We start from the raw sequence: 12,171 nt of genomic DNA on the forward strand, positions 1-12,171 counted from the left end.
TGTGTGGCTGTGTGTGTGTAATTTTTAGATAGTGTGTGTGTTATAGTGTGATTGTGCGAGTGTAATTGTGTGGCTGTGTATGTAATTGTGTGATAGTGTATGTGTAATTGTGCAATAGTGTTTGTGTGTAATTGTGTGGCTGTGTGTGTAATTGTGTGATAGTGTATGTGTGTGTAATTTTGTGATTGTGTGTGTGTAATTTTTTGATAGTGTGTGTGTAATAGTGTGATTGTGCGTGTGTAATTGTGTGGCTGTGTGTGTAATTGTGTGATAGTGTGTGTGTAATGGTGTGATTGTGCATGTGTAATTGTGTGATAGTGTGTGTGTGTAATTGTGTGATAGTGTGTGTGTGTGTGTAATTGTGTGATTGTGTGTAATTGTGTGATAGTGTGTGTGTGTAATTGTGTGGCTGTGTGTGTGTTCGTAATTGTGTGATTAGTTGTGTGTGATTGTGTGTGTGTTTGTAATTATGTGGCTGTGTGTGTGATTGTGTGTGTAATTGTGTGGCTGTGTGTGTGATTGTGTGTGTAATTGTGTGGCTGTGTGTGTGATTGTGTGTGTGTAATTGTGTGGCTGTGTGTGTTTTTAATTGTGTGGTTGTGTGTGTGTGTAATTGTGTGGCTGTGTGTGTGTAATTGTGTTATTGTGTGTGTGTGTGTATGCAATTGGGTGTGTGTGTGTGTGTGTGTAATTGTGTGATGCTGTCGCTCTGCTCTGGGCTGTTTTTGTGTGAGAACAAATAAAGCCGGTGGGCTGTTGACTCTGCTGGAGGCTAGTTTCTCTGTGTGAGCGGCTCTCTGCTGTGATTTAACAGATGGACGCTCCTCTGAAGACCAGTGCGTGAGCGCTGGGCCTGGACTCACGGCTTTTCAAGGGCTTTTAACAGATTAATCTCTTGATTTCTCTGTTCTCTTGTGGGGAACTAGTCCAGCCTCCTAGACGAGCTGTGTTTCTAAAGACGAGGGGCTCTAGGTGTCTGAGACTCATTGTATGTTACTCCTATACATGTGTGTTATATCCGTTTTAAAAATATTCCTCAGGGAAAAAAATATTAATATTCATAAGAAGATTTCACTTTAACGGAGATATATCAAATAATGTTTTACAAAAACCCATATTGTAGATTTTTCTGGAGCCCTCCAACCCACAAACTGTGAAAGAGATCCCAGTCAGTTTTCTGTGCGCTGCCTAAGTCAGAAAACATGGGATAAAACGAGCCGTTCTGATTCTACTCTGTTTTTGACATCAGGTGCAGAGACTTTAGAATAGCCCCGCCCTCTTGTCTGAATCTGTCCAATCACAAACCCGTGTTTATGTGAGAGCACAAAGACGAGGTTAAATGCAGTAAAACAGATACAACGAGCGCGGAGAAATAAGAGCACTGAGTAAAAACGGAGAAGAAAGAGAACAGAGTGAAGACGGCTAAAAACCAGAGCTTCTGCTCCTCGCTCCTCACTGCTGTGCGCTCGGGGTCGGGGTGAACAGTGAGCGGCTCATTATCATTTAAAGGAACAGGTGCTGAAAGCGGGCGTTCTGAACAGGGCTGTTTACACAGGGGGAGAACACTGCTGTGGGGCTCGTGGGGTTTTGACTCAATTGTTTTCACTTTTGTAAAAGGGCAGAATATACCTCCATAAAATTCTATTATGCATGAGAATTTAGCTACTAAATGCTAACTGCTAACTGCATTTAAAACATCAACACTTCAGGTTTGAGATATTTCTGTAGCTGTTGAATGTGCAGACCATTTAAAAAGACACGTTCTGCTCAAAAAGACAATGTAAACAAAACTAAACATGACCAGAAATGGATTAAAGTAGCCTCTAGAGCAGGTCTCCAGGTTAAAATCAACAAGGAATGTGTGACGTATATCTGAGTGAAACAGGACGTCTGGGTGTGCAGAAATGTGGGCAGGACATGATTTTATCCAGATTTGTTTGAAGGGTGAAAAGCTGGGATTTTACAAGTCTTCCACTCTTTGTCCTGAACAAACTCTTGGACCTGTTTGTTTAAATGAATCAGAAACTGATTCGATTGATTCAGTTACATCTTCATTTTGAGGAAGTGTTTTAAGTAATTACTCCTAAGGCAGGGCTTTCAGCATCTTTCCCTACTGCCTTTCAGTCCAGATGAGGGTCCCTCATTGTGCAGGGAATCGGTCAAACACAGTGTCTGGGTGAATCCCATTTTAAGTTCAATGAAGTTCCTGAATCAGCTCAGTGTGAAATAACTCAAACACAACCTTGTGTTGTCCATTGTCCATTGTGCTTTAAAGAAAGAATGTGTGATTATTGGTAGCAAACCAAGGGCACGTTTCTTACCCATGTTCCTGACCTTGTGGTTTAGAGTTGACTCCACATTCATTCATCACTTTAATGACCGTAAGCTACTGCAGTGTCCTCACTGATTTGTCGGGGTGAAGCCGGGGGCAGGAGCATGTGATGTAATGTTATTAGTTAATATGGGTTTTCCACGCCCACATGCTCTTGCTGACATCATCAAGGGTTAGGAGTGTTTCACAGAAAGAGATTTCTTCACTTTAATTAAAGATGAGGGAGAATCAGGAGCTGTGTTTTGTTAATGTTGCAGCACAGTGACCTCTTCTCAGTGTAAACTTCTCTACTCTATTCAGACTTGACTTTACATATAACCTCTGTATATTTGCTCTTCATCTCTGTTACACGTTATGCAAATAAGTTTTACGGCAATTTTTTAAAACGTATAATCTAAAATTCAACAGTAAAATTCAACATTCAAGAAAAGGAAACATTATCAGCTCTTTTCTCATTATTTACACTAGGCAGTAGTTTCCATAAAATCATAATCGTCATTTAATTCAACAGAAAATAACAAAGATGAGTAAGTGTGAAAACGTAGAGAGAAGAGTTTATTGGGCGCTGCGTTCATTATGAGCTCCATCAGGAAAAAAACGCTTCAGAAGACTGTGATGGATTTGTTCTGTTCTTGTGGATAATATTATGTCCAAATTATATTATATCCAAAAAAATTCTATCGATAAGTATGTGTGAGTTTTGGTTCAGAAGATTTAAAGATAGAGATTTGGATATTAGCGTTAATGAAAGTAGCGTATTATATTTTTAATTATTTAATTTTTAACAAAATATAGATTTTTTATACGACACAACAGATACCATAAAAAGACAAAGAGCACAAAAAAGATTTATTACTTATTTATAATAATATATATATATATATATATATATATATATATATATATATACACACACACACACACACACACCATCATGACTGCTCAATTGAAAACATGTATCTCCATGTTTATGGATGTTTATTTGAGCACAGCAGCTGTTTGAAAATGTCATGAAGTTAAGAAGGTTCTTTCCTTCTCCTGTAAAGTTACTAACTTTGGAGATACATGTTTTTAATTGGACAGTGATGATATATGCAATTATAATACTATTTCAAACTGTACCAATGTTCACATCGTACATTCAACCACTGTTATACTTCCTGCACTTTCTGTCCATCTATTCAGCAGATATTTAAGTACTTACATATGTAATATTCATATATTTAATCTTCCAAAACCTACCACTGTATACACTGTATGATTTAGTATTACTATGGCATTATACTGCACTTGGAAATAATACAGCATTCCCCTTTATGGTTAGATGCTAATTGCATAATAAAATTGAATCTAATAAACACACTAAAATTTCATTTCAGCTTCACCTTAAAGTCTAGGAAATGGACTGAACTACAATGGCTTTGGTGTGATATTTTGGGGTTTGTTGTTCTGAAACATTTTCATTGACAGCCAGGTAGTTTATTGTGCTGCTAGTATTTCTGGGGAATAGCTGTGCTCTTGTTTTTTTTTTTTTTGTTTTTGGTTTTTTTTTACATTTAGAAGCTTGTCTTTTGTCTTTTAAGGTGGAACTTTCGCTCTGTGTTTACGTGCAATTAGCATTCTCCTGAATTTAGAGTGGGTTCCACCTGGAGTGATAACGACTGCAAAAAATACAGCAATATCCTCATCTCTTTTCATGACTTTCAATGTTTGGAGGTCTCTCCACTGTCTAAATGTCTCCAGATGCTGTTCCTCTGCCCTAAGCAGAGAGAGAAAGGCTAGGATGTGGGACTGAGACATTGTTTGTAAACACGTCAGACCTTTTTCCAGCATGTTAAACAGACTAAAGGCTACAGCTGTGCTAATGATACATTACACAACAAACAGCACACTGAACTTCTGTTTTAAGGCATAATCAAGTAAAATAAGTTTCTCAAAACCTCACAGACATCATGTCTCTCAGTGAAGATTAGCTAGCATGTCTGCACCTGTATTCCTGTGTTATTGTGTTCCTTTTTTACTCTGTGGTCAAGCAAATCTGAATTTTGACTTTAGGCAACTACAGAGCAGAAGCCAGCCTTCCATCAACTTGAACACAAATCGATGACCCTGCAGCTCTTCCATTAATCAAAGAGTTCAAGGTAATTAAGGAGAGCCAGAGTAATGAAGTGTTACATGATGGAGTGATCAATAGCCTGGGCTAACCACAACATTGACATCTCAGTTTGGGATCAATAGGAACCCCTGGCAATCTACAGCAGCCTAAGTTTAGATCTATTAACTGCAATTTGAGACTTCCTTTCATCATTCATTTTGGAAGCATAGGATGTGGACAAAGCTGATGCTTTAGAAGCATCAGAAGCAGTTTCTGTCACTGGGTAACTACACTATGTAAATCCAACACTACTGTTCAGATGAGAGATGTTCATCAAGTTCTCTGTAATCTCTTAAAATATTTTAGCACATTGCTGTGAGAATTTGATGGTGGCCACAAGAGCATTAGTGAGGTAAGGTACTGATGTTGACCAAATATTTCTGGATCCCCAGATATCTCAAGTAAAATGTAAGGGATGTTGCTTCATCACTTGGCAGAAGACAGCATCACTGCTACACAGTCCAATGCTAGTGGTTTGCACCCTTCTAGCCCACACTTGGCATTGAGCATGGTGAATTAAGGTTTGTATCTTGCTTTTCAAAAGCCTCCCTTTTTTGTTTCATTTATACGTACAGAGACTATAAAAGCTATGATTGCACAATACACATAGTGTATTAAAGTGGATACACCCCCCTCGTCACAGTGGAACAGAGTTCTGTTTCTTAATGAAAGCGGTCCAAAGCCCACGAGCCCCACGGCAGTGTTTTCCCCCTGTGTAAACAGCCCTGTTCAGAACGCCCACTTTCAGCACCTGTTCCTTTAAATGATAATGAGCCGCTCGCTGTTCACCCCGACCCGAGCGCACAGCAGTGAGTAGCGAGGAGCAGAAGCTCTGGTTTTTAGCCGTTTCAGCTCTGTTCTCTTTCTTCTCCATTTTTACTCAGTGCTGTTATTTCTTTGCGCTCGTTGTGTCTGTTGGGCTGTGTCTTTGTACTCTCACATAAACACAGGTCCAGCACTGTGATTGGACAGACTCAAACGAGGAGCAGGGCAATTCTTAGAAATCAGAGGCGAAACAGAATCAGAACAACATTTTACCCCATGTTTTCTGACTTAGGTTGCCCAAACATAACTGACTGATTGGGTCTTGTTTCAGAGTGTGTGGGTTGGTGGCTTCCAGATCAACACAGTAACGTGCATATGCATGGAACAAGTGAGTTTTTTGTAATATGACCTTTTTGAAGTCTGTATTCCTAGGCCTGATGCCTGTTGTTGTCCGTCTATGGAGAATAGAGAGAAAAGAGGGTTTGCCTCAAGGCTCAGGAAATCAAGGCAGTTCATCAGTCTTCCTGCAGCAGCCTGGTGTTTCATCATTCTGAGTGGAAATAAATCAGCACACCACTGTCATCGATGAGGGACAAGGACAGGGACTGTCTATATATCTATCAGTCTTATCTGTCTGTCTCTATATGTCACTACTATGTTATACTCGTAAGGATCACAGCAGGGCAACACCAAAGAAAAAATACACAAAAACTGAGCAATTATTATTATTATTATTATTATTATTATTATTATTATTTAAGACATAACGAAAATAAGATGCTGGAAAATAGTGAATAAGGAGGTTTTTTATCCTCGGATCTCAGCCAAAGTCTGCATTAATTTGGTCAGTAGAGCCTGATCAATGGCATGAACTCAGATATCAAGAAATGGAAGAAAGATGAAATACATATGAACTGGAACTGCTAAGTAATAATAATCAGTGATAGATACGCCTGTCAGTCTTTCTCTCTGTCTTTCTTTCATTAGTGAGAGACAGGACCTATGTACGCCTCAGTCAGTCTGTTCAGTGTCTACCTGTTCATTGTCAGTAGGGACAATTATGGATTTATAGTTGGACACCAAAGGATTGTGGAGCTGAATTTGTAGAGCTGAGAACAGAGAGCAGTAGTAGATTATAGAGCTGAGATCAGAGAGCAGTGATATATTGTAGAGCTGAGATCAGAGAACAGTGGTAGATTGCAGAGCTGAGATCAGACAGCAGTGGTAGATTGTAGAGCTGAGATCAGAGAACAGTGTTAGATTGTAGATCTGAGATCAGAGAGCAGTAGTAGATTGTAGAGCTAAGATCAGAGAGACATGGTAGATTGCAGAGCTGAGGTCAGAGAGCAGTGGTTTATTGTAGAGCTGAGATCAGAGAGAAGTGGTAGATTGTAGATATGAGTTCTGAGAGCAGTAGTAGATAGTAGAGCTAAAATCAGAGAGCCGTGGTAGATTGTAGAGCTGAGATCAGAGAGAAGTGGTATATTGTAGAGCTGAGATCAGAGAGCTGTGGTAAATTGTAGAGCTAAGATCAGAGAGAAGTGGTAGATTGTAGATCTGAGATCAGAGAGCCGTCGTAGATTGTAGAGCTGAGATCAGAGAGCAGTGGTAGATTGTAGAGCTGAGATCAGAGAGCTGTGATAGATTGTAGAGCTGAGATAAGAGAGCCATGGTAGGTTGTAGAGCTGAAATCAGAGAGCCATGGTAGGTTGTAGAGCTGAGATCAGAGAGCAGTGGTTGATTGTAGAGCTGAGATCAGAGGGAAGTGGTAGATTGTAGAGCTGAGATCAGAGAGAAGTGGTAGATTGTAGAGCTGAGATCAGAGAGAAGTGGTAGATTGTAGAGCTGAGATGTGACAGCAGTGGTCGATTGTAGAGCTGAGATGAGACAGAAGTGGTAGATTGTAGAGCTGAGATCAGAGAGAAGTGGTAGATTGTAGAGCTGAGATGAGACAGCAGTGGTAGATTGTAGAGCTGAGATGTGACAGCAGTGGTTGATTGTAGAGCTAAGATCAGAGAGAAGTGGTAGATTGTAGAGCTGAGATCAGAGAGAAGTGGTAGATTGTAGAGCTGAGATGAGACAGCAGTGGTAGATTGTAGAGCTGATATCAGAGAGAAGTGGTAGATTGTAGAGCTGAGATCAGAGAGAATTCGTAGACTGTAGAGCTGAGATCAGAAAGAATCGGAGAACATTTTGAAAATGCAGGTCTACCCTGTGTGTCTAATCCAGACCAGATTTATAACCATTACTTTGTTTAATGAAATGAATCCAGGTCTTGCTAATAAACAGAATATTTTATCTATGTTTGGGAAATGTAACTAATGAGCCCTATCAATCTCCTCATCTGTTTTCGGTCTGTCCATCTGTTTCTTTGTTCACCGTTTTGCAATTTCTCCATCTGTTTATTGTGTATAATCTTTAGGAAGCACATGACTTATGATTTAATCCACAGATCCCATTGGTGTTTACCTGTAGCGCTGAATCTGAACAGTGTATTTATAATTGAACTGTCTGTCAGCCTACCTATCTGTCTATATGTATATACAGCATTACATTTAACAGAGACATGTATCCAGACCTAAGCTCACATTATAATTTACAGATAGATGCAATGTTTACTCAGTCACCGAATAGACTTGAGAGTGTACCCCTCATATAACGACCTGTCTGTGGGTCTGTTTATCTGTTAGTCTGTGTATATTTCTGTATATCTATCTGTGTACCTGCTTGTGTGTCTGGCTGTGCATCAGTGAAGAAGGCCAGCTCTGCTTTGTTTACAGATTCTGGTAACACAACAAAAAATTGTGCGATGGAGAGAGTGGTGTATGTAGACAGGCGCTGGGTTCGTTTCCCATAGCAACGCTGTCTTTATTCCTGAAACACCGCGTTCTTGTGGCAGTGAGACTTTCTTATGCTGGCAGAAAGTGTGAGGATAGCAGAAGGCACCTGAAATCCAGTAACAAAGCGTCTGTATTTTTAGGAGGAGGATAACTAGGTCAGGAGCTGGTCCAGATCGAGTGTGAAATGGCTGCACTCCAGTTCTGAGCAGATACCTACCAGAAGAGAGATGCTCAGACGTGTCAAACCCCGGAAAAAGTGAAAATTATGAGCTTAAGCTAACTGTTACAGCATTAGGATGATGAAGAATCAGATTCTAAGATCATCAACTTTGTCCTCAGAAGACAATGCTGCAAGAAATTAAACAGAGTTGTTTTCATTCTTTCTGAACATAGAAAAGACATGGATCTTTCCTTTCTGGACATGGAAAACTGTGGCTTGGTGGTTAGCATGTTCATCTCTTAGTGCTGGGATCTTGGGGTCAAATCCCATCTGGGTGGAGTTTCCATGTACTCCCTGTGCCTGTGTGGGTTTCCTCTGGGGTCACTGCTTTCCTCCCAAAGTCCAAAAACATGGAAGATAGGTGAATTGGTGACTCTTAAAAAAGACTAAAAAAGTTCTTGGTGAATGCATGTCTGTTTTTGAATGAATGAGTGTGTGTGTGTGTGAATGAATGACTGTGAATGAGTGTGCGCCCAGATATAGATTGGTGCTCTTTCCTGGGTGAACCCCCTAGTGCCCAATGCAGCCCTCCAGGCAGATCATTCCTGGTTGAGAAGACCCTGTGTGTGTTTGGCTGCTGCTGGCTTCTCACCTGTGTGTGTGTTGAATGGAATGGCGTTCTGTGCAGTGTGGACTGTAAAGCGTCCTTCGGTGTCTACAAAGGTGATATAAATGTATCTATAAAAAATAGCATTAGCTAGAGTAAGTAATTAATGCGATGGTGAAGCCACACCAAAGCTATGATATGTCTACCTTCTTAGTCACTTCCTTAAGAAGTCCTCAACATGGCTTTAATAGCATGTCCTTAGCAATGCATCCTTAATATCTATATCTTTTAATATGTAATATCTTTTCTTCTGGAAAAATGTCTTAACAATGAGTAAATACTGAAACAAATTCTTTGCAAAATAACCTTAAAAGAAACACTAGGTGATATTTGGAATTTTTGCTCTTGGGCTCCCCCTACAGTTGTGGATTTTAGTTCCCTTACTTATACTGCACAATCCTGAAAGCAAGGTGGCAGCAGGGTGAGGACTTAGATTCCTACTCTCTTCCAATAGTTACATAGTGCGGATTCTGCAGTGCTGAGCCCAGAGTAGCAAAGACAAAGGCTCTATTCTCCCTATTACAGCTCAGTGGAGCTCACAATGATCTTGAAGCTGTAACTTTATGGTAAAAATATACTACGTACATTCTCAGAAAAACTGTCACCATTCTGGTGCCCTCAGAGGTACATATTTAGCTTTTTTAGTTAGGGAACATAACTGTATTTTAATTATAATTGTAGATCTTTAAGTTGCTTATGCCCAGTTTCATCTCCAGGACTTTTATAGTGTTATTTTATTCTCCACAGTTGTATAATGAAAGATTACAGAGCTCCCCCTCTCCTTCTGGAGAAGAAAATGTAATGGACCTTTAGGGAACACAACTGGACTTTAACACCACTGCTGTACCTTTAAAGATACATTGCACCTTTAAGAACGATAATGTATTTCTGTTGTACCTTTTATCTGAGACTCTAACTCGAAGTCTAACACAAAACCATATGAAATCAGAAGTAGTTTAAGCAATAAATCCTAAACTGCACATGTACCACCGTGTCAACACAGGATGAAAAAAGGCTCCATTTTGTGCATTTGGCCACTTTTCTCCAAGCACCTGTTTCCACGGTTGGGGGCACAGACTTTTGAACGAATGGCACACGTGTTTACGTAATAAACTACAGAAATCTGTTCCATCACAGACTGAGTTCCGGCTGCAGATGGAGAAGAACAAACCACGGTTAGAACACAGTCCAGATTAAACTGAAAGATCACTACCATGTATCTACATTCACTGCCCATTCTCTCTCATCACCACTGACTGCACAGAACACTTTATAGTTCTACAATTACAGATTGTAGTCTATCTGTTGCTCTGCATACTTTGTTACCCCCCTTCCCCCCCTGTTCTTCAGCGCTCAAGACCCCCACAGAGCAGGTGTGACGTGGTGGTGGATCATTCTCAGCGCTGCAGTGACACTGACGTCGTGGTGGTGTGTTAGTGTGTGTTGTGCTGGTGTAGAGTGGATCAGACACAGCAGTGCTGCTGGAGTTTTTAAACCCCTCAGTGTCTGGACTGAGAACAGTCCACCGACCAAAAACATCCAGCCGACAGAGTCCTGTGTCACTGATGAAGGACTAGAGGATGACCGACACATACTGTGCAGCGACAGATGAGCTACTGTCTCTGACTTTACATCTACAAGGTGGACCAACGAGGGAGGAGTGTCTCACAGAGTGGAAAGGGAGTGGACACAGGGTTTAAAAACTCCAGCAGCACTGCTGTGTCTGATCCACTCTACACCAGCACAACACAGTCCAGTGTATATACACATGTCAGCCATTATATTAAAACCACCAGCCAGAAATCTCCAGACTTGGGTCTGTGAGGAGTGTGGTGTGTTCTCCCTGGGCGTGTATGGATCGTCCTGAATGAATGAATGAAGGATGGAATGTCAATAATCAATAAAGAAAGGGAGAGAAAATTAAAGTGTTGAGAAATCATTCGTAATGATCAGCAGTAATAAATGAACAGTTTGATTGGTAGAGTGCTCTCTCTCACACAGATGCAGAGGGTCGGAGGTTAAAGGGGATTCAGAGGAGTACAGAGACGGGTTTGGCTGTAGAGATGCCCAGCCGGACGGTACGACAGGCCAGTCACGAGTCCATCGAGGACAGCATGAACAGCTACGGCTCTGAGGGCAAGTGAGTAACACACACATCACACGAGACGTCTCACAGTCTAGTGCTGATTAATAGACTGGCGATTCAATGAGGGTCTGTGTCCTTTATCCTTTATCCTTTACATACATTGACACATGATTAATCCAGACATCCCACACTGCACCTACACCTTTCAGGAAGGTACCCCCAGCAGCTTCATTTCTCACATATTCATATTATTTACACAAACATATTCACTTATTTTTTATTATTTTGTTGACAGTCTTAATGCTAGAGGCTTTTTTAAATCTTGTGTAAACTTTTTTACTTGAACTGTGATGTGATTGCTTGGCAGATTTGAATGTCTCACAACAGTCTGTGTGCATGAATTTGCTGATATTGCGAGACATCCGATTATATAATTTTCTTACGTAATACTGTAGTGATTTTGTCTGACCTATAAACAAAGTTGGAGCCAATATGCAGAAGATCTCACATTAAACTCTGTACTTAAAATAACACTAGGGGGAGACCCTGAGCAAAAACAAATCTTACCTAGTGTTCTTTTAATATATAATTTAGAGGAGTATATAGATTACAGTAGCTCCTTAACACATAAGCAGCTAGTTCAACGAACTTATAATGCTGTTAAATTCACCTCAACATGTTGTTTACAGTTATTTGTCCCTCTGTGAGCACAGAGAAGTCACTGTTACACCCTCAGACTAAGTGGTCCAATTATACCCTCAGATTCAGTGGTCCACTTACCCCTCTGACCCACTGGTCCAGTTACACCCTCAGACCCACAGGTCCAGTTACCCTTCTGACCCACTGGTCCAGTTTCCCCTCTGACCCAGTGGCCCTTTTACCCCTCAGACCCACCAGTCCAGTTACCCTTTTGACACCTGAGTCCAGTTAAATCAAACTAAATGGTGCCAGTCTCAAACAGAAAATCCAGTGTTAAAACTGAGGAAGGCTTGACATGACCAATCAGCTACAACAGACAACCATTTTACTCCTATATACCACCACCCTCCATATCAGCTTAGCCAATCAGCTCACAGCTCAGTGAGCTCAGCCAATCAGCTCACAGCACGATCAGCAGAGGCATCTGTAGTGAGTTTTTGTGCGTGAGGACAAGACACATGTAACAC

At 40.7% G+C, this 12,171-nt stretch overlaps 1 protein-coding gene across 1 annotated transcript in view; it reads left to right on the top strand.

Moving 5' to 3' along the window:
• The window catches only part of rims4 (regulating synaptic membrane exocytosis 4), a 53,249-nt gene that overhangs the window by 25,152 nt on the left and 15,926 nt on the right, over positions 1–12,171 (top strand). The window contains exon 2 of the mRNA XM_066665809.1: positions 10,921–11,059. Within this exon, the coding sequence (XP_066521906.1) occupies positions 10,921–11,059 (139 nt within the window). The remainder of the gene's footprint in view (positions 1–10,920; positions 11,060–12,171) is intronic.

This window comes from Hoplias malabaricus, chromosome 3 (assembly GCF_029633855.1).
Source record: "Hoplias malabaricus isolate fHopMal1 chromosome 3, fHopMal1.hap1, whole genome shotgun sequence".
NCBI classification, from domain to species: domain Eukaryota; kingdom Metazoa; phylum Chordata; class Actinopteri; order Characiformes; family Erythrinidae; genus Hoplias; species Hoplias malabaricus.